We start from the raw sequence: 24,015 nt of genomic DNA, 5'->3' as shown, positions 1-24,015 counted from the left end.
CCTGCACCCTCTCCAGTGTGCCTCTCCAGGTCTCCCTCTGGATGGCAGCAGGGTCCTATGGGTGAAGCAGCCACTCCTGCCAGTCTGCCATCATCAGATCTGCTGAGGCTACACCCTGCTCCACCATTCAGATCACTAAAGAGGATGTTAAACAGGACTGGACCCAACCAGTGCTGACCCATCTCGACACACAGTCAGTGACCTTCAACTATGTGCTGCTGACCAGTGCCCCTGGGCCCAGCCACGCATTCCTCAGCCCACCTCACTATCTCCTCATCCAACCCAACTTCAGCAGCTTCTCCACAAGGATCTTACAGGAGACCATGCCATAAAAAACCCAGGTACACACTGCTCTCCCTTGTTTATCAAGTCAGTCATCCCACCACAGATATCCTAATTCTGGTCTATGAAGATGAGAAGATCCAGATCTTTCCATTTACCAAATATTCAATTTATCCAGGAAAGTTAGCTTTTCTAACACTTCATGGAGAAGATGAACAAGGAGGCAAAAGCAATTTGTAGATTTAGCAAATTTACCTGCTCTCCTGTGCAGAATCACAACCTTCTGGGTTTTTACCATCTTCTTCCTTAAAGTACTGGCCACTGCTGGATGGATTAGCAAAAGTTGATATGAAAGGCCCCAGAGACTGAAAAGCTGCTTGGCGAACCTAGGGAAAGGGCCCAAAGTGAAAAAACAAAATTATATATGTAAATAGATAGATAGATAGATAGATAGATAGATAGATAGATAAAATTATAGATAAATCTTGCTGTCCTAGAAAACATAAAATGCCTGCTACTAGGAATTGAAAGGGTCATAAGCCTACTAAGAAAATCAAGAGCAGAGGCTCTTGTCTGGAAAGAATCAGTCAGATGTCTACAGAGTGCCAAGTTAAAAAAATGAAAAAGCATGGTGAAACCAGTTAAATCACAGGTTACCAAACTGACAGGCTTATTCCCCACAGCCACAGGAGGAACAATCTGTTTAGATAATAGAAGCAGGCAAATTTGAGAGCTCAGCTCAGAATTTTAACAACTTGAAAGGAAAAAAACATCATGTACAGTAAACAGACATTTCACTTTCAGAAACTTGACTGATACGCATTATGTTTCTTTGCCTTTTCTATTTGGCTATGCTATGCATTTGCTCCTCCTTTCTCCAACTCTATTCTCCTCTTCTCAACAATTCTCTATCTCAATTTTTGTTATTTGATTAATTTGATCGATTTGATTAATTCTGCTGGGCTACAGCTTCCATGACTTTCTAAGATCCATGAGCTCATGCTTCCATGCAGATGATCCTTTGCTCTTGGAAGTTGTCTGCTTAATAACAAACTTAAGGTTTAAGAGTAAATCTTCAAGATGGCAAATAATAAAAAACTCCCAAACAAACAAAAAACCAACCTATCCCCCCAACAACAAAAAAAATCCCAACCCCCTCTAAAAAAACCCACAAACAAAAACCCATCACCTAAGAAACAATAAAAATTTAATTAATAAGAAACTCCCCACCATCAACATCCAAAACACCCACAAACCCCAAAACCAATCAACCTCCAAACCAACCACAAACTCCACCACGCCCTCCCTCAAAAAACAACATGGTGGTAGGGAACCTGAAGAAGAACAAGTATATCATAATTAATTTTCCAGTTTTGTTAATGATTCTCAGCAATGTTAATCACAGGCAATTCTGTAGCTGAAAAAAGCTACTTCACTGACAGAGTTTTTCTTACATGCTGCTGTAAAAATGTGAGGGACTCTCTACACCCATCAACGAACTAACCAGTTTAAGAACAATTTTGCTTGAGGTGCATGGAATAGGTTAGATTACCCACACCCATGAGAAGTTCTGCATAGAGTATTGCAGTAAAATCCTTCAAATATGACAGCTATTCAAAAAATAAAAAGCAATTCTTACCCATCGTGAAGGATCACTAATCAAATTAATAAAAAGGGTCGACAACTTTGTCCTCCGGACTTCCTGCGATGTTGCACAAGAAACTGCCATGAAGCACTCAGCACAGGCTTTCCTAACTCCCCACACATTATCAGAGCAGAGCTGGAAAAACCTTGGCAGCTGTTAGGAATACAGTGAGTGAGTTTGCAAGTCTTAATAAGCAACACTTGTTTCAAAACAAGTTCTCTTTTCAAATTAATTTTCTTCACCTGGCTGTCCACCTTCATACTCAGATGCACAGTTTAACATTTGCAAGACAAAGAACATACATTCAGTAGCACCATGCTTCTAATCTGCTGCTTTCATATTACTTACGGATACAGATAAGGAAAATTCACCTGTCTAAAGAACAGCAAGGAAGTACTAACTCTTAAACCTGATTTATACTCCCAGAAAGTCCCCAAAAAGCCCAGCTTCTAAAATACCCCCAAGACCAACAAACCTATCAAAAGACAATCATGTCTACACTGTTCTTTTAAAGCAAGCACAAGAAAAATAATACTGATGCATTATTAGGAAGCAATTCTTTACTGCAAGGGTGGTAAGGCACTGGAAACACACTGTCCAGGTAGATTGTGGATGCCCCAAGCCTGGAAGTGTTCAAAGCCAGGTGGGTAAGGTCTTGAATAACCCGATCTAGTGGAAGGCATCCCTGCCATGACAGGGGAGGTTGGAACTAGATGATCTTTAGGTCCCTTCCAAACCTTACCATTTTTTGATTGTATGATTAACATTTTACCTATCAGAGACCACTTCAGATTTTTTGTAAGATTCTTACTGAAATACTAAACAGCATCTTCAGAAAGAAAAACCTTCCTTTTCTACCTACACTTCTCATTGTTAGATTTATCGACCCCTGCCACCCTCTATCCTACAATGCAACTGCAAAGAAGAACAGGGGAATGAGAAAAAGACTTCATTTCCCCAAGAGAAAACATGTTTGAACAGAGCAGTGGTTTTACTAATATAACTGAAGCATTTTGAAGGTGCTCAGGTGCTTGGGCTTTTTAGACACAGTAATGGAGTAAGGGTGGACAGAGTGCAGGTGAGGCACAGCTGTCTTGGCTTTGCAACAGGCACAGTGACAAAATACGAGTAATCCAATGGCTGTTGCTACAGCCTTGTTCACAGTTATTAATGTTCAGCTGTTCCTACTCTCTGCAGCCAACTATCCTGGACTTTGCCTCTAATTTAAAAAAGCTTTTAGATTACAAAATGAAGTTTTATCATTCAGCTTTTTACACCCCTCCTTTTTCCTAATAATAATCCAAGAAGAGCAGAAAATGGCATTTTCTGTTAAAGAAAGAGAACCCCAGCTGTCCTGCCACACATTACTGCTTTCAAACTAAATAATCATCACATTTTTATTGCACAGTAGTCTAAGTGCACCCTCTACAAAGTTTTAATCCAAATTCATTACGCTAATCACTAAAAAGGCAGTTGTGTGAGAGAAATCAATTTACATCCCAAATCAGGAAGCATATGGGATGCAAATCCACACAAATAAACTTCACTACCAAATGACTTGAATCACTCAATAGCTAGAGAAAAATGCAGCAAATGCTTTAAAAGTATAAGAAATGGTCTGAGAGACACAATAGGCCTACCTGTCCCAACACCACAACTGCAAAAAGTTGCAGAGCCTCTGGCTGAAGTCATGCCTGCATTTACGCTCTGTCCATATAAGTCCCTTGCTAATTCAGGGCATTGATTCATCAGCCTCTGCTGGCCCTCAACAAGCTCATAGTCCACATTCCCAAGAGAAGAAAGCTTGAAGAAGGATCCAAGAAGGATCCCAGAGCCTGCCAAGATGATTTCTGCTCCCTAGCCTTGTCACATCTCCAAATTTATCAACATCCACCAACTCCCTGGACCCACCATGGGAATGTGTGCACAGTTAAGGATCCTGTTCTCACCACTCCATCCAGTTCCCTGCTCTTCCATTTTGAATTTGTCTCTCTTCCCTTTATTTCATTTGTTATTTCTGACATTCACTTATTTCCTTTACTTTGCTTTCTCTTTCCCTCCTTTCCAGGAGGCTGTTTGAGGCAGGAAAACTGACTTGAAGAGATTAAATCAATACACAAGCCTCAGCACTCCCAGCACTTTACTCCCCCTGCCACGCTCCCCTGTATCTGCAATCTCTCATGAACTGCTCTTCTTCTGTAGCTTGTCTGGCTCCACTCCTGAATTGTATTACGAAAAACCCATTAAGAAATGACTTACCAGCATTTCTTCAGTGGCCTGCTGTCCAACCACACTGCAGATATCTCCAAAATTGGCTGCACATACCTTGCAAACAGAATGCAAGAAATAAAGACTAAGACCACAGTTTTAATACAGCAAAATCCAAGGGGAAAATAATAGACAACTTCTAAAATCAGAACAATGCGTTTTGTTGCAAACTCATTGTGAGCTACTTTCCCATTCCATCACTTCCCATGTTTTTAAAACATGGAAACATTATTTAAAACATTATTTAAAACTTTATTTAAAAAAATAAATAATTTTCTTTTTTAAAAAAATTAATAAGTCTTTTTTAATCATAGAAGAACCCCAGAACTTAAATGACAAGAAAAGAGGATAAAATGTATTTGAGGTGCTGTCAAATTAAAGAACACATGCAGCTATCAAAGGAAATAAGCTATCCAATGGCAGGATGAGACCAAAGTGCAGCCTCCACACCTAAATATCATGATGGAATACTGGTTTACTTCATCTTTGATGAAGATGAGCGTCTTGAATTGCATCTGTGCACAGAGATATGAGCTCAGGTGGCTGATGCTGTATCAGCCACAGTTGGTTCAAGTTTTCCTGGCTACCAACACAACCATAAGGACAAATGCCCAATCACACTGCAGCTATCTATAGCATAAGGACAAGCAGATTCTTTCTTTGTTTCTAGTAATAAGGGTAGTGATTCTGGAAAAAAAATCTCAGTGTCAAATGTTAAAATTTGTGGAAATGCGAGATACAAAAACCCCCACAGCTTTCACTTACACATGTCACAAATGAGATCTACCAGGGAAGTTTCTTAGTCACACGCAAGTTCCAAGCACATGACACATTTTTTCACAGATAATCGAGACCAGACGCTCATAATTCATACCTTACGAACATGAAACATCCTGCAGTCACAGCACATCTCGCAGAACCTGGGAAGCACAAGTCTTTCCGTGATGTCCTTTCCAACCATGGAGGCCATTTTGCACATAATCTAATGACAAGACAGACACTAATCAGAGATGCTTGCATAACACACCATTCTGTGTCAGCTAAGCAGAGGCTTTTTACATCTACTCTTTATTCTGATGAACATAACTTTACTGAAAACTGTGAAAAATATTGAAAACAAAATGCCGTTTGAATTGAAAAGGTTTGGCCACTTTTGCAAAAAACTGTGTTTCCCATTTCCTTGTCATGACATGACACAGGTGTAGAAGAGAACACTGATCTTCCAATAAACTGAATCAAATTCCCAGCTAACAAAGCTAATTGGACTCTTAGAAATTATTCTCCCATGTTACCCGACAGACCTTAAAAAAAACAAAAGTAATGATTCTTTTACTACTTCAATACAAAATGTATATATGTAAAATTATCAGGAAATTATTGACAATTAATATGCTTAAGAGACTTCTGAGTCCTGCACAGTTTACAATTAATTACAACACTCCACTGCATATGTGCAACTCCCAAACATAAAATTCCCAAAGAAATGTATCGCACCAAAAAAAACCTCTTCCCTCTAACTGCTCTTTCATTCTAATTTGTACTGAAACGTAAAATAAAAAGCTTTAAAAAGCAAAAAGAATTTTACATTTACCATTCCCCATCATGTCAGTAGAGCTACTTACATTCATTCCCCTATAATAACAAACGATGGCTTTTCTAACCTCTAGGGGGTTGATGAGGTACAGAAATTTCTGTCAAGTTTCAATACCTTCAAAACCATGAAGACAGACAACACTAATCTGCTTATACTTTATTCCCTTATATATAGTTGTAAGCTTCATCAAGAAGCGCTAGAAATTTGGTGCCAAATGCAACAGTGCTGGAGACTTTTTACTGTTTATCAGTCCAGCCACTGTAGGAAAGTAAAATATTAAATGAGGTCTCTCTCAAGCAAAAAGAACAGGAAAAAAAAATTCACCAAGCAGAGAGCAGCAATATAAATTGCAATAAAAAAAGGAAACAAAAGGGCTTACATCTGCCATTTCTCCATTATAAATTAACTCATCTACTAACTATTTTAATTAAACACATACATTTTAATTACAAAGGTTGTGTCTAATGCAAAAAAACGGCCACCAACCAACCAACCATGAGTTAATCAACTCAGATGCTTATTACTTTGTCCAATAAAACACTACAGAATCAATAAAGAGAACAGACATACAGCAAGAAGCAACAGAACTGAGGCATTAAAGCTTTTGATCTGATGGAAATTTTCCACACAGGCCATTTAAACTTCCATAAAATAAACAGACAAACACTCAAAAAACTAAAAAGCCAACACAATAGATGCTTTAGGAGTCAATAAAATTAATCCCCTGCACTGTTTTGTCCAGCTGGGGTGTTTTTTTAATAGCATATGTAAGTTTTTGAATTTAAATCTTAACTTGACAAGAGTCTACAGCACTGACACAGCACAGTGGAAGTTACAGATTGGTTACGGACAGGGAATATAACATTTTCTTTTTAGTAATGGCTGCGCAACTTGGAAACACACCACCACCATTGCACTATCGAGCATTCAGGCAAATTTTTGGCTGTGTGATTTGGCACTGCTGTTACTTACAGCCACAGCTTCTGTCTTCACATCATCATTGCTGTCTGGAGCTGTCAGATCTATCAGCACAGGGCATACTTTGGTCTCCACATCGTATCTCTCAATGAGTTCTTGCTCCAACAGCACTAACAACGCTGCCTGGCTTGTTTTTCTGACCTGCCACAAAAAGAGGAAAATTGAACCAAGCAATTCCAAGACAGTTTTGTTTTTTGAAATACACGTATTTTGGAAGCTGTACCTATATACCAACACACAGCAGTACTAACTGCACACAGTGACAGGACAAGTGCTCCACAAGAGCTTTTGCAAGCACTTCATGTTTGCTGTCCTGTGTTTTGAGAAGTATAGAGGTGGATACCTGCTTTAGTTGACAATGTGCAGGTGCTTCTGGGGTTCACACACAATTTGTTTTAATGTCAAAAAGAGCAGTCACGGCAAATCTCAAGCAAATGTGCGAAGAAAAAGCAGCACAATTAATGGAGAGTAACAAATTTCTAATACTAAACAAATCCTCTTTTTCTGAGATTAACAAGAAATAGGCTGGCAAGGAGAAACTGCATTTATTTCCAATGCCTTTAAATTCTGAGACACAATTCTGCTTAGTCCCATTTTGAAACAAATTGTGCAAAAATAAGATACCCATTATTGATGCCATAGCTTGCTAACCCCTACCTCCAAAAGGAGTAATTGCACCAGAAGAGAAAACATTACATACAGCGAGAGACTACATACACTGCAATGCAGCAATTTTGGAAACACCTTTGAGCTCTTTGTTTCAGAGATCTGCAGCCCAATGAACTATTCAAGAGAGGTTAACACAATGAAAACAATCACTGAATCTTCTAGCAGGAGAACATCAAACCAAAGTAGAGTTGTTGTATTATACATGAATTAGCAAAACTACTACTAAGAAAAACATGTTTGGGTAGTTATTTTTAACTCTGTAAATTTTGGAAAGGGCAGGGAAAAAAGTGACAAACTCAAGAGGCCTAAAATATTGAAAATAATGTCTCAACTAGCATTAGTCTAGTCTGAAATGACTAGAAAAGCCTCAAGAAAGCTTTGGACAAGCTAACTTATACATGCAGAGAAACAAACCACATGAGTTCAGTCCAAAACGTTTATTGGACTGATATACAAATAACTGGTAATGAAGGTACATCATGGTGTTAAAAAACTGAACTATACAAAGGACTCAGTTTTTTATTACTACTAATCCTTTTTGCCAGAATTTAAATTATGTAAACTTGTCTAAATGACTAATTTTATCCATATGAATACAGTATCAGATAAAAGGCCCCAATTCAGGACAGATCACATTAGATGTAAAAAAACTGTCATTACATTTTCTTTAAAAGATCTTCTTTAATATTTTCTTTAAATAAATTTATAGTACCACGTATTTCATGTCCAATCCAAATCCTTACATCCCAAAATAGAACACACTTGTACCATGCTAAATTTAAATAATTTGGCATCACAACAGTATTTCACCAGCTAGTAAACTATTCCTACAGGAAACGTACCTGGTTATTCTGGTCGGCAAGGTATCGCACCACAATTGGTAGCAGGTATTTGGAAAAAGCATAAGGGATTGAAGGTCTGTTTTCTTGACAGAACATAGCAATATGAGGCACCTGTTCCATCAGTTCTGCCCGCACTGTTGGCTCTGTAAGGGTCAAAACAAAACAAAAAAAAAATGGCACAATATATGTTTACAAGCATGCTCCCAGATCCTGCAAGAGTAAGCTTCTTACAGTACTCTACATACTAAGTATGTTCTCAAGTGTTCATGTCAGTGTGTTTGTCAAGCTTCATTTTGACATCTTTTTACAAAACCAGATAGAAGTACACTCTGCTGCTGAACTACTAAAAAGTCACATCTCACATTCTTAGTAATAAAAAAGAAGAGGTGTAAGACAGCCAGCCATCAAACATTATGAGTATCAGAATGTGATGGTGTTTGCAGGGGTCTTAAGATGAGGGAAGAGACAAGAATGTTGACCCCATGTTTCAGAAGGCTTGCTTTATTATTTTATGATATATATTATATTAAAACTATACTAAAAGAATAGAAGAAAGGATTTCATCAGAAGGCTAGCTAAGAATAGAAAAAGAATGAATAACAAAGGCTTGTGACTGACCAAGACAGTCGGACAGCTGGCCTGTGATTGGCCATTAATTAGAAACAACCAACATGGGCCAATCACAGATCCACCTGTTGCATTCCACAGCAGCAGATAATCATTGTTTATATTTTGTTCCTGAGGCCTCTCAGCTTCTCAAGAGAAAAAATCCTAAGGAAAGGATTTTTCAGAAAATATCATGGCTACATCAGAATTGTCCAAACTCCCTATGAGCATCACCGACTTCACAGAAACCTCCTATGCTGAAAGTCAGCCCAGAACTGGCACCACTGTGAGAAGAAAGGAACTGAGGGGGAGTCTGGGCCACACCCTCTCAGATGGGAAAGATTCCACTGGGCAGGATAACCAGCCATAACCACAGATGCTGTTCTTCATTCTTTGCTTTTTAAGGCTACTGATGTAATTGTCAGATGGAAAAGGAAAGTATCTTTCCAGCTGCTTCTGCTAAACCTTTGAGATGTGTTTCTCACCAAAGTTGGTGATTATTTAAAAAATATTTAATTAAATTTTTAAATTCAAGAAATGGCACACTGCCTGGATGAATCCTAATCCCCACAGAATATGCACATATATCTGGGGGATGAGAGAAGAAGCAAGAGAAACAATACAGATGTAGATTCAATTCCAACTATTAGAAAAACAAATTCAATTTAAGAAGCAGGACCTTATTACGTGCCTAACTTCCCCCTGGGGATAAAAAAAAAATCTGAACTAAGTACCTCTGCCCTTTCAGGATTTGTTGATATATGCAGTTATCACTGGTCTACTGATTACTTACAAAAAGACATAACATCAGTTACTCTCAAACTACACTAATTTGATTTAGAATATTTTAAATAATAAGATGTATGTGTCACAGGATAGATACATATGCCTTACTGAATTTTTACCTAAAAGTTGTTCAGGCAAAAATGGTATAACCTGAACCATCTTCCTTGGAATACTTGTAATTAACATGATTCATTAAAAATACAACCTTTCGTTAAACAGAAGCATGCAACATGCATTTGTATTTAACACGGCAAATGTGTGCAGCACTTGGCTTTCTTGAACACTGGCTACAAGTGTAAACACAGGTCTGAATAAAACATAACAAAGACAAAGCAAGTCCCCTGCTGTGTGCAGTCTTTTCTTCGCTGAGAACAATGAGAACAGAAAAGATCACTCCACACAAAGTAATTAAATGCCTATGGGCTCCAGTTCCTTCACTATAGACTTAAATTACTTTTCCTATAGAAAAACATACCAAAATCAGAGTTGGAGGGGACCTTATAGATCATCTAGTTCCAACCCCTGGAGGTTGGGGTTCCACTAGACAGGTTGCTCAAAGCCCTATCCAACCTGGCCTTGAACACTTTCAGGGTTACTCTGGAAAGTTTATGAATTCCTGAACAAGTTGCAAAATACAAAATGGAGTCTCAGACAAATCAATATCGTATAGGTTTGCTGTTCATGACAATAAAGTAAAAAAGTCTTCCAATCTCTTCTGTATCTCTTCCCAAATGTTATCAGGAGCATACAAGAGAAAAACATTTTTGTTTAAACTTCAGATGCTCTGAAACATGTGCAGGTTGAACTCCATAAGCAATACTGGCATCCTGAGGTTCGTATTGAAGAAGTCAGATCCCGAAGAACACTATACACACTATGTGCAAGTTTTAGCAGATCTAACAAAAATTCACACCTTAACAAAATGCTGAACTCTAGTTTTGTGATCAAACACTCCATTTGTAGCACTGAAGGTAACAGCTGACCAAAATATGCAGCTGTAACTAGGACAAACTAATAGTTAATGAGATTTTTGATTCTGAAAGTTGAAGTCGCCATATCATACTAACGCAAAGAAAGAAAATCCTATTGTAATAACTCATCTTTTGCTTCCTTATAAAAATTTGCCAGAGCAGTCCTTAGAACACGAGGAAGAGAAGGTGAAACTTTTCATTAGGATGAGGTGGTGTAGGGGGGTCAACCAAAGTAGATCAGGTGCTTTCAAGAGTCAAGTCAGCAAAAGTAACTGTTTTCTTCCTACATTTCATTAAATTCCGGTCCTTTTATCTGACAAGGCCTGGCTTCTTCAGTTCTGGAAGATGGGCTTGAAGTGTGCCTGAGAAAGGAGTCCTTTCACATGCCAACTTTGACACATCAATGTGGTTTTTTTCACCTGTGTTACAACCTGCTCAAAGGTGGCTGAGTTAAAGAAGCCTTGCACCCTCCATTTGCTACTGCCCAGTATCCACTGAAAGCAGAGCAACTACAAATGGAAGTGTCCTTCCTTGCTGAGTGTATTTTGAGATAAAGAAAGACATTATCTCGGCAAACAGGCTGTACACAGCCCCTCTCCCAAGAGCAATTTGTTTTAAAAGGGTGAAGATGAAAACAGAGCAAGATGAGGAACTATCAGGCTGGGTAAGGAGGATGGGAACTTGATGGACAAGAAATAGGGACCAGTGCCCAAGGCCAGGGTTGGAGGAACTCATGCCCACCTTTCCAAGAAAGCTGTTATTTCAAGACATGCCCAGGACATGATCAATTGGCACAGGAGACCCATGTACCAACACTTATCCCTAGGGTCTTGCTCTCCCATCTTAGGACTCATGCCTTGTTTCTTGTGGCAGACAGATGACTGGGGGAAGGGAGGGAGAGAGGGCAGAAGTTAAAGGGGATGGAGAGTACGCGAAAATCAATCTGACTGAGGCTGCATGCATAGCAGCAGTGCTTCTTAAATGGCTTCTAAATTTGCTTCGGGCAGTTCCCACCCTCCCAGACACAAAACCTGCAGCTTCCATTTATGCCAATGCTACTGCTCATGCAGCCAGACAATAAACCCTATCAAAGAACTGATCTAGCTGATGCAGCTTTTGCCTTACCACAGCAGCATAATTAAACAGCAAGAACTGGCACTTAATATTGATCTCCCTGTGCAATCACATAATTCCCTCAAGCAGCAGAACTGTCTGATGATGGAAGCAAGCAACGGTAAAAGAAGGTGCTAGAACTGAGGGGAAGAAGCAAAATACTGGGAAAGCCAATTTATTCCTCTTCCTAGTGTGAAGCTGTGCAAAATGTTCATGCCAGGCTCTACACAGAGTAACTGCACACTACTCATTTGATTGCAGTCTGAACTCTGTCTTGATGGCAAAGAAATAGCTCTGCAATCAAAGCCAACAAGAACTCAGTATTAAGCATATCAAGAGCTGTGTACATACTTTAGCCACCAGGCACTCAAAATGGGGAGACTGTTTCTGTACCTCTTTGACACCTCTAAAGTTTTCCCACCCACTGATAAAGCAATGGCAACACTCCCTTTCCATAAATTGATGAGGTTTGCTGTGAAACAGGATTTATACATTTCTTTATGAAGCACTCCAGTAAGAGTGCAGGATGTACCAAAACCACGAGATCCTTTTCCTTCAGAACAGGGTTCATCTATTATGCAGCACTTATGTCAGCTGCCTAACAATACTAACGACCTGCAGATGTAAAGTGAGCCCCTTTCTTCCTGAGCTGCCAAGTCAGCTCTGGCTTTGTGAAGAACACAGGCAGATGAGACGATGCAATTAAAGATTTGAAACATTCATGCCCAGGAGTGAATTAGAACTGTAAAGTCACCTTAGTTCTTACATTCCCTAACTTTTAAGTACCCGGCTCTGGGATCTTTGTAAGGTCGATTCAAAGCAACAAACAAGGAGGGCTGTGTAGGGAACTGGCTGTGTAACACAACACCGTAATTCGCCATCAAAAGGCATTTGTGCTGTTCTGGGGAATTACTGCTGCTATGCAAGAACCTGAACCTTAAGCTTACCAATTTAGATAACAGCTCAATTCTTCCAAAGGCTGAGGCATATGTTCCAGTGTGTACTGAATAGAGCCTAATCTTGCAGTCTGATGCAGTTACAGTAAAGCTTTTTTTTGCATTATGTTTCCTTAAGACCCAAGCAACACTGCCAAAAAAATCCACTGAAGTCAGAGAGGTTTCTTATTCCCTTCATCTATTCCTCAGCTTTGTCTTTAGCTTGAACAGGTGGCAGCTCCAAGCAGGGATTCCAGGAGGCTTCAATACATAACAGTGTCTGCCATTTCAGTTAAAACCTCCCTGTTGTTTAAAACCAAATTTACAGCTTGGTCACTGTGTTAGTTTTGGCCAGCATTAATTTTCTTCATGGTAGTTGGTACGGGGCCATGTTTTTGATTTTTGCAGGAAACAGGGTTGATAAAGGATGTTTAGTTATTGCTGAGCAGCACTTACACAGAGCCAGGGCCTCTTCTGCCTTTCACCCCACCTCACCAGCAATCAGCAGGAGACACACAAAGAGAGGAGGCAGCCAGGACAGCTGATCCCAACTGACCACAGGGACACCCCGGACCATGGTGTCATGCTGATCACATAGAGCTGAGGGAAGAAGGAGGAATGGGGGAAGTTTGGAATGGTGGTGTTTATGGTCTCACGTCACTGTCAGGTGTGACAGAGCCCTGCTCTCCTGGGGATGGCTGAACAGCTGCCGGCCCATGTGAAGTGGTTTATGAATTCCTCTCACATTCACAGTGAAGAAGGCAGCTTAAATGTTTCCAGCACAAATCCAAAACATGGCCCAATATTAGTTACTATGAAGAAAATTAACTCTACCTCTGCCAAAACCAGCAGTTATCAACAGAGTGAACAGTGCACAGCAGTTACAAGGTGTTTTGTAAAGCATAAGCTCATCCAGCTGGGGAATACACGTGCACTCTGTGTTTTTTGCACTGCAAAATATAGTCAAGGACCAGGCATTCACACAGTATAAACAAACCAGAAGGAGAATTTTGCTTCACGTCAAGTTTCTGTTTTAGGCAGTCTGGAAAAATCTCTGTGTACAGCTAGGCTCTACATAACATTTGCCTGGAACAGTATTTTTCTGTTCAGCAGAGGAAGTATTTTTAAATGATCTTTTCAAATAACCTCTTGAAAGTACGAAGTCTAGCTATTCCTTAAAATGGCAATCTACTAAAAAGAAACCCTGCAATTTGTTAAAACAAAACCTTTAAAAATAAATATTAATATAAAATACTAGATTTCCTTACTCATTAGCATTTTATTTCATTCTATCATATCTAGTGTATTATCTAGATACAAAATTACACTGAATTGAGTTTTAGGAATCAAGCAAAATTAAGAGAATGACAGAAGACAGTGAAAATAGCTTCCATTTCTTCTATTCATTAAACAATTTGGAAAAGAAGTTTCCAGAATAAAATGACACAGTTCTACCTCTCTTCATTTCCAGATCACACAAAACCATCAATATGTTCAAATCAGCATCTAAAGAACCTGGGCAGACTTTTTTCTGCATAAACAAACCCTCAGTTTTACCTATTTCAAAAATAACCATTCAAATCAAACTGACTCTAAAATCACAGAAGTAACTAACTGTTTCTTCTTTCATCCATGAAAAAAACATTTCCCCTAAAATCTGACACCATCTCTCATGTATAGTGCCAGCACGCTCACTTGGCTACTCCTAGCACATACACTCAGCTTGGATCTATAAATGTCTAATGTTTATTTCAGCCCTGCTGAGGCTTCAGTTCACTCTGTATTCCACTTCAGCTATGATGAAGTAAAGCACCACCATCAGCTGCATACTGAAAATTAAAAAGGGATTATTTTAGAGCTGCACAGTGTAATACCAACTAATTGCTTCAGATCAGCTATTTATAAATCAAGTCATTACTCCAGGGCCACCCCACAACTAGATTTATTTCACAATGCTTTATTCTACAGCAACGTACAGTATTTTAAAAAAAGTCTGCAGTGCTTTCATTACCCCACTATGACCATTCTGAAATACAAGCAGCAGCGAATTTCCATTAGATTCGTGAGGAGTTGTAAGGTTTTTATGTTGTAAAATTGTATATGAAGAAAAACCATTGATGATGTTAGAGCTGCTTCAACTGACAATTTTTATGGAAGTTTTAAGTACATCTGTATATTAATAATATTGCCCTTTGTTCTTACTAAGGGTTGTGAGCAACAGGGAAAGGTGTTTAAGTGCATGGCTTTGCATTAACACTTCAATTCAATAAAAGAGTAATTCATGGAATCACAGAATATCCTGAGTTGGAAGGGACCCAGAAGGATCATCAAAGTCCAACTCCTGGCCCTGCAGGGGACCACCCCAAGAGTCACACCATGTGCCTGAGAACATTGTCCAAATGCTTCTTGAACTCTGTCAGGCTTGTGCTGTGACCACTTCCCTGGGGAACCTGTTCCAGTGCCCAACCACCCTCTGGGTGAAGAACCTTGTCTTAATATTCAACTTAAACCTCTCCTGACACAGCTTTATCTATCCTCTTCTTTCCCCAGAGATAACCTTCCATTTCCAACTTTCTTCCTTCTTTCTACAAACACATGTATATTCCCTTTTGAGTTCTACCATTTCCCATTTCATACTTCCCTCTGACTTTGCTACCTCTTTTGAAGATAAAATAAAAGCTAGACAAGTGGAAATACACTGTAGCCAGAGCCCATCCCTTTTAGTGTAGAAGTCCAGCAGAAAGGCATGTGATGCATGTGCTGCTTCAGTAATCAGGCTCTTTTCTCCTACTAACCAGAAATGGATTTCATTACTGACTGGCAGCGCAAGGAATGGAACATGGACTAATGAGGGAGGGTAAAGTCACCGTTAGTCACTCATCAGACGCATGGAGAGGCAAAAGAAGTTTACATCAAGCTCAGGAGAAAATTCTTAGCATAGCACGAGGTGGGAGATGAGGTATGGAAAATCCTGGAACATGAAGATGGAGAAGGGAAGAAAATGCAGCTGGAGAAAGGCAAATATTAGCATTATCATTAATAATAATAACTGCTTACATATGAAGATTTTTGTTAAATGAAATGGTGCACTATGTGCTGTTTGACAGGTAATGTTGGCATGTCTCAAAATACCAACAGCAGTAATTGAACCTACATTAATAAAGCTATTCAAGCACACTATTAAGTAATTAGGGTTGTGAGGCCATCCACATTAAGCCTGATTACAGAGCTTCAAAATTTAATGACCAATTAGCCTAATAATTGTTTTCAAATTCAGTTTGTTTTGGAAACTGCATTTACAGCTGATTCTTTGCAGTAAAGAGATTACTTTTCGTTCAGAAGAAAAACATCCTAGCTGGCTATATTCAGACAAATAAGCACCAGCCCTTCAGGATGCCATTTTATTTCCCCCCATCATTTATTTAAAAAGATATCTATTCCACAGTAAGCTACATTACATAGGCATTTTAGGAACAAAGATACAGACTTTCACTTTTAAAGAAACTTCAGAAAATAAAGTTTAAAGCTTCTGGAGCCTCTTGCACACCAATAAAAATGCCAATAATGCAGTAATTCTAGCTGGGGCTAACTTTCAAAGCCAGCTAATTGCACTTCAGCACACAATGATGAAATCTTGTATCATCTAAGCCACTCACAAGCTGGTACCAAAAAAAAAAAAAAGTTTGAATTATGCTTATTTATTTAAGTGAGTAACTCAGACATAAGGCCCTTGTTCAAGCTCTCACAAGCCTGTGGCCAGTGTACATTTCAGAATGAAGAAGACCCAGCTATCTTAATACAAAGATAAGCATTTTTAATCTAACAAGGGTTTATGGGGGATAACTTAACATTTGCCAAGCACTGAGCTTATATGTCAAACTACTTCTTGGCTTGTATAGATTCAAAGACACCATAAAAAACTCTAAGTGAGAAATCATACCTAACATCCCTGAAGAAACAGAAATTACAAAGTGATTGAACAGCTGATTCAAAAGCAGTACAAGGGATCTTTCTTAGCTGTCACTACTCAAGGAAACTTGGTACCAAAGACAGCAGCGAAGTCCAGTTTAGGACTGAAAAATACCCAAATTCCACAGCAGAATCACAGATTTAACAGCAACACCCAACTACAGCAACGAAGGCAAACACTGAAGTCTTACAAACAACTCAGAGAATAACTTTCTTTAGCAAGTAAGGGCCTTGGGGGCAGGGGATTATTCCCCAAATGCCACTGATGGGTTTCCTCTATGGAACAGTTATTCTGTGCTGCCATTTACGTACAAGAGCAGCACATGACACCAGGGCAGAGCAAATCCTGTGTTCTGCCAGCACTGGGAGCAGCTCATGTCCAGGACCACCTGAAGTGGGTATTTCTTCCCAGTAGAAACACAACATTTTGATGTTGTGATTGATTTTAAGGCTACAAGTGCAAACTGGAACTAATTCATTACCAAGAGTCCAAACTACCCTGTCAGAAGAAGGCACACTTTATATCATTTGTATGTGCAGACACAATGGTAATCAAAACTCTCTTTCACAAAATACAATTCACTACAACTCTACTCAAAGGGTCCAAATGAGTTTCCATCAAAAGCTATTTCTTTCAGATTTCTTTTTTACAAAAAGCTTTTATAAAACCAGTTTTAGAGCTGATACTTGCTTTTGTCATGATGCCTCAAAAATGTGTCTTGGCTACCCAGTTGGTATCTCAATATATGTATCAATCGTAGCAAACCATACATAATTTTCTTCCATCCTACTATCATATTTGGACCCAGATATTTTTCTAGTAAAGATCATTTTTATTCCACATTAAAACAGTGTTTAGTGCAGCCAAGATGACATTTAGGTTCTCAAAGTTTTATCACAGTAGATGAAGAATGAAAATGATTGGAAATTCTCCTGCTTTTAAACACAGAAATGGCTGTCTCAGTATAGCCCCAGCTTATTAAAACAAAACAAACCTTAAAAAAGCCACAAAAAAAAAAACCCCAACAAACCACAAACCCAAAGAATTTTTTAAAAACCCTGAGACTGTTTGTTTTTCAAGCAAAGACCATGTCTGAAAAACATCAACTCCACTACAAGATTTCTGAAAATGCAAGGTATTATTAACAGGACAGAACGCTCTCTGGGTAACTTTAGGATAGCTGGTATTTCTAGTTCACTGCTGTACCTCTACTTCAGAAATCAGCATCAGTAGCCCAGAAAGAGAACAGATAATATGTATCCTGGGTATATTCTTCAATTTCAACCTCATTATACCAACTAATGAAAAAAACAGGAAAAGTATCTCACTTTCTGTGACTTGATTTGACACGAGAAGACAAAGAGCTCCAAATGTTAAAATAACTGGCATAAGACTAACAAGCACCAACAGTTACAACTGAAAAGACTTGTACTTAGTCATAGATTAGTTTGACTTCTAAGTTTGTTTTAATTTTTATTTATTTAAACATTTAAATGTGAAGTTTTGACTCCAGGAGGGCTCTACCCATACAACTATCTTACCCTAACCAAGCAAGTTAAAACACACGGACATTTTTACAATGTTTTCTTATTCCAAATTCAGGGGCTTTTATGTTTTATGGACAAATTGGAAAAATAAATACTGTAAATGGAAAGAAGCAAGACAAAAATTAACAAGTCTAATAGTGACAACCTTAAACATACACACACAAAAACCAAAAAGCCAAAAAAAAAAAAAAAAAATCCACTGTGCTGTGGTATGAATAATAGTCAAGCCCATATACTAAGATGATACAAAGCAAATCAAGCTCCCTAATGAATTTTCACATGGTTTAAAACACAAGGCTATTCTAATAACCTGTCTTACCGAAACCAGCCAAGTCCAATACTGCAACTGCTCGAGGCACAAGACTCACAGTTAAGTTTGCAGAAATTTAATTTGTGGGGCAGCTGCAGAATCCAGCGCTACTAGTTTGGCAGATCTGAGACAACTTCTACAGTGCAGGAAAAGCCTGAACTGCTGCTTTTACTGACGCTGAGAAAATATCAGCTCTGACTAAAAATGTACCCCACCCTCGTTAAAGGCAACAAATTGATTTGAGCTCAACTCTTGGCTTCCACTACACTTCTGCCTAAATAAACTTCAATTTGACACACTTAGTTGGTCACCAATGAAAAGCCTAAGGCTACAAGTTGCTGCAAGAGGCCATTTTCCCTTGGACACATCTGTCCTATTTTCTAAGCTGAAGTGGAGCTTCAGAAAGTGTCTGATGCTCAAAACTATTCAGAAGGCCACACAAACAGGCAACTGTATATGCAGATTTCAGAAGCAGAGCTTTGCTAGCAAAGCACTCTATAAACAGTAGCATGCCACTGTTCTCAATTAAAGACACATTTTATTGTAAGTGAATAGTGACTTTTTTTCCTTTTTAAAGAATCCTTGGAGAGGTACTCAAAACAATTATGTAATGCTTACAACAGGCTACTTTTCCTGGCTAAACAAGGACATTCCCTCAGAAAAATAAAACCATGCATTTTAAATCAAGACAGTAGTGACAGAATAACAGAAATCAGCAGAATATATTTTTACCCTTGGAAAGCATTATCTTCTGCAGTTCCAGAAGAAGTGACAAAAACTAACAAACATTAAATAGAAGAAACATTTTCTTCTCATTCAAGATTTAATACAAATTTATCTTCATAGCATACCAACAATAACAAAAGAATGACCGGATCTTTTCTGATGTTCTGCTGCTAGACTTTCATCCTTCTGGTATGTCAACTGTATCTAGATATGTTGAAATCAAGCCCTTAATTCTTTCTAGGTAATTTTTAAACCAGAATTCTGTCACAGCTCTGTCCACATCATTTTTCCCTTCATCCACTTCCCCGTAACTTTTTAAGCACTCTTTTTCTTTCACATTTGTTTTTCATTTTTCACTTGCTTTTTCCTTTTAATCTAAACACTCAGCAGTCTCAATATATTGATCAGCAACAGACACACTGGATCTACAGAGCCCTCCTACTCATTGCAAAGAGGGTGCACAAGCAAGCTCAGTACACTGGGTTTCAAGAGCAGACTTTTGGCATCTTCACGGATCTGCCTGGTGGAGGTACCATGGGATAAAGCCTGAGGGAACAGCTACACAAGAAAGTTAGTTAATATTCAAGGATCACTTCCTCCAAGTTCATGAGCAATACATCCCAAAAAAGAACTAGTCAGGCAAAAACACTGGGAGGGCTGCATGGATGTACAAGGAGCTCCTGGACAAACTCGAGCAAAAAAGAGGAAGCCTAACAGAGGGTGCAAGCTAGGACTGGTAGCCTAGGAGGAGTACAGAAAAATTGTCTGAGCTGCCAGAGACTGGGTTAGGAAAGCTAAAGCCTCAAAGAATTAAAACTGGTCAGGGATATCAAGGGCAACAAGAAAGGGTTCTATAGGTACACCAGTGATAAAAGGAAGACTAGGGAAAATAGGAGCCCTTTCTAGAAGAAAGAGACCTGGTTACCCGAAACAAGGAGAAGGCTGAGGTACTCAATGATGTTTTTCCCTCAGTCTTCAGTGACAAGTTCTCCATCTAAGTCCCAGAAGGCGAAGGTGGGGATTGGGAGAATGAAGAACTGCCCACAGAAGATCAGGTTCAAGATCATCTCAGGAACCTGAAGGTGCACAAGTCCACAGGACCTGATGCAGTGCATCCGCAGGTCCTGAGGGAACTGGCAGAAGGAGTGGCTAAGCCACAATCCATTGTATTTGAGAATTGTGGCAGCCCACTGAAGTTCCCACCAACCTGAAAAGGGAAAACAAACCCCTCATTTTCAAAAAGAGAAAAAAAAACCACAGGGCCATCTCACCTTGGTGCCTTAGCAACACCATGGTGCACTCCTCCTGGAAACTGTGAGAAGGCACATGGAAAATAAGGAGGTAATGCATAAGAGCTAACACAACTTCACTAAGGCCAAACCATTCCTGGCAAATCTGTTGGCTTTTTACAATGGGGTTAAAGTGTTGGTGGATAAGGGAAGAGCAACTGACACCTGGACTCATGCAAAACATTTGACACTATCTCTTTAAGTCCTTGTTTTTAAATCAGAGAGACAAATTTGAGAGATGGTCACTCAGTGGATAAACAGCTGGTCAGACAGCTGCACTCAAACAGTTATGGTCAACAGCTTGATATCCATGGGGAGACCAGTGACATCTGAAGCTCCTTAAGGGTCAATACTGGGACCAGCACTGTCCAACATCCTGGTGGGTGACATGGACAGTGGGATGGAGAGCACCCTCAGCAAGTCTGCCCACTACACCAAGCTCTGTGGTGGGATTGATATGCTGGAGGGAAGGGAAGCAGCCACAAGGACCTTTATGTACCTGAGAAGTGGGCGTCATGAATTTCAACAAGGCCAAGAACAAGGTCCTGCACCTGGGTTGGGACAAACCTTGGTACCAATGCAGGGTTAGTAGAGAATGGACTGAGAGCAGCTCTGAGGAGAAAGATTTGGAGGTGTTGGTTGATGAGAAGCTCAACATGACCCAGCAACTTACAGCCCAGAATGCCAAACACATCCTGAACTGCATCAAAAGCAGCACTGGCCAGCAGGGCAAGGGAGGGGATTCTGCTCCTCTGCTCTGGCAAGACCCCATATGGAGTGCTGCATCCAGCCCTGGGGACCCCAGGATAAGAAGGATGTAGACCTGTAGCAGTGAGTCCAGAGAAGGTCATGAAACTGATCAGAGAGATAGAGAATCTGTCCTGTGAGAGAAGGCTGACAGAACTGGGGCTGTTCAGCCTGGAGAAGAGAAGGCTCTTAGGGAGACCTTACTGCAGCCTTCCAGTACCTAAGCAGGCCTGAAAGAGAGCTGGAGAGGCACTTTTTACAAAGCCATGTAGTGTTGATAAACAGTAATGGCTTCAAACTGAAAGAAGACAGGTAGCAGAAAGTCTTCACTGTGAGAAAGGTGAGGCACAGGAACAGGTTACCCAGAAGCTGTGGATGCCTCATCCCTGGAAGTGTTCAAGATCAGGCTGGATGGGGCTTTGAACAACCTGGTTTTGTGGAAGATGTCCCTGTCCATGGTAGGTCCCTTCCAACACAAACCATTCTCTCATTCTATATTTGCACCTTTACCAATTCTTGCTGCTTCTCTTACCTGCACACCTAGTTGCCCAAAAAGGTGCAAAGGAACAACTTCAGCATTTAAATTCTATCAAAACAGTGTTGCACAGATGGTTTCCAAGTTTATTTTCAAGGCAAGAAACTAATCTTGATCTATAAATCTAAAATAATCATGTAGATCTTTTGAGTAGCAAAAGGAAATAATAAAAGTTACAAAAAAATGTACTATTGGAAAGCTGCAGTCCTACATTTTGAAGGGGTGTAAATCTGTTGATGAAAATAGTAAGGAAAAAAGTAATCTTTGGGGGATGATTAAGAAAAATTAAATTTTACACTATTTTATTGAATTTGCAGAAACCTAGTTTGAATATTGGAGAAAGAACATACTGCTCCGTGCTAAACACAGGTTTAGCAACTCTGATTTTCCCACATCAACCCAGTAAAATGTTTAGTGCTACCTACCTGAATCATCAGCTAATCTGCTGATTCTCTCCAACACAGCAATACAATCTCTCTCATCATCACTGACTTCCTTCAAAGTGTCCAGCAAACTTCGAGCCACCATTTGCCTAGTTTACAGGAAAGATTAAAAATCAGCATTATTTGTGTCCAGAAATACAGCTAAATCAAAAAGTTATGAATCACAGAAGTTTCTTACACCAAATAGAATTTTATATATATTCACTGAAAATTTAATTTATAAATTATAGTAAATTTAGTTAGCCCTGCTTTGGGAATTCTTACTTCTGATACCTGGCATAATCTTAAAGAATTGTAAGCTTTAAATATAACATTAAAAGTATCCCTTTCATTTACAAGGACAAGAGAAACCAGCCACCAAGACCAGAAATAGCAATCATCTGCTAAGTGGGCAAACAGGAGCTGAATGTTAGGAAGTCAGAATCAGCCTTCCATCCATCCTCATCTATGAAGTCCTTAACTTGTTCCATACAAAGCAAAGTAACACTAGTAACATTAAAATGTTTTTAAATAGAACTCTGAATTTATTTCACAAAAGCATGAACACTCAAGCCAAAAAGATTTTCATACCAATGGTGTTATAGTTGACATTTAAACCAACAGTGGTTGACATTTAAAAGTCAAACTTCATTCGAATGCTATGGGTATACACTGTGAGTATATACTGCGGGTACATACTGTGAAAATAACACGTACTACCCAACCCATGTGTACCTGAGACATACATTAAGCAAAGCAGAAACATTAAGAAAATATGAAATAAGCCATCATCAACTCAGTTACTACTTCAAATGCACAAGAAAATTTTCTACGGATTAATTTATGAGTGATGAGATATAGACAGATTTGGGAATTTGGCCTCCAAGGTTCTGTCACAGCCTGTGCTACAAAGTCATACCCATCAGGTACCTAGACAGCCCTGAACACAGCTGGGAATGTGTGGCAATCAACCTTTCTCCTCAAAAACACCCTGCAATGGCATAACTTTTTCTTACCCTACTGGATAATGTGGGTCACATGTCAGTTCAGAGAGCTAGCAGAATTATCCCTGGATAATGGAATGGGAATAGGCCAAGGAACAGTGTCCAAGGCTCTGGTAGATCTGGTAATGCCCTGGAGCAACTCAACAAAACACTGAAGTAGCAAGTGTCAAGTGCCAGGTATTTCCAGAACTGAAGGACAGAAACACTCCTAGGATGTAGCCTAGGTAGAAGCACTGTTGACAAACAGCAGTGCTGTAGACAAGAGCGGAGGCATACCTACACTTTATTATGTTCACTACAAGCAGTGAACGTGAGCAGTGGTCAACAACTTACAAGAGAACAGATGGTTACATTCCTAGCGCACAAGGGAAGCTCAAGAACTTCACAATTCCATGCAATCAGAGAAAGGCAGGAGGTTTCCATGAATTCCCAAAGCTAAGCACACATTCGTTCCTACTGAAAATCAGTAATTTAAATACTGCACATTGGCCAGTTGCAGAACTATTTTAAATTAAACTGTTTTGACATACTGATGTATAAAATCTTCTAAAAAACCAAACTGAAGAAACCATTTGCCTTTAATGAATTTCTTCTCCCTCACTCTTTTCAACTCCACAGAAGTACACCTCTGAGCAGAGATCTTGATACACAGTTAAAATTCAGCCATAAAAACCCTAACAGAGGGAAACAGACTGCATGACACACTAACCTAGAAGCAGAGTTGACTTGGTCTTTTTAAAGGGCTGGACACCTCTGAAAAGAGAAGAGGAACAGAT

The 24,015-nt window shown here is 39.4% G+C and overlaps 1 protein-coding gene across 9 annotated transcripts in view; it reads right to left on the bottom strand.

Annotated features, from left to right (window-relative positions):
* Positions 1-24,015, bottom strand: part of PPP4R1 (protein phosphatase 4 regulatory subunit 1) — a 63,427-nt gene that overhangs the window by 20,966 nt on the left and 18,446 nt on the right. For 8 of the 9 annotated variants that reach the window (XM_030965626.1, XM_030965608.1, XM_030965636.1 and 5 more), the window contains 7 exons: positions 22,239-22,345; positions 8,279-8,421; positions 6,762-6,908; positions 5,070-5,177; positions 4,187-4,252; positions 1,922-2,080; positions 538-668 (listed from right to left, as the gene is read on the bottom strand). In XM_030965626.1, coding sequence (XP_030821486.1) covers positions 538-668; positions 1,922-2,080; positions 4,187-4,252; positions 5,070-5,177; positions 6,762-6,908; positions 8,279-8,421; positions 22,239-22,345 — 861 coding nt within the window. Of the gene's footprint in view, positions 1-537; positions 669-1,921; positions 2,081-4,186; positions 4,253-5,069; positions 5,178-6,761; positions 6,909-8,278; positions 8,422-22,238; positions 22,346-23,948; positions 23,993-24,015 lie in introns of all 9 variants that reach the window. The other variant, XM_030965679.1, reaches the window with a different exon arrangement.

This window comes from Camarhynchus parvulus, chromosome 2, assembly GCF_901933205.1.
Source record: "Camarhynchus parvulus chromosome 2, STF_HiC, whole genome shotgun sequence".
In the NCBI taxonomy this organism is placed as follows: domain Eukaryota; kingdom Metazoa; phylum Chordata; class Aves; order Passeriformes; family Thraupidae; genus Camarhynchus; species Camarhynchus parvulus.
The sequence above is the reverse complement of the archived record's forward strand: the minus strand, read 5'-3'. Positions and strand labels throughout refer to the sequence as shown.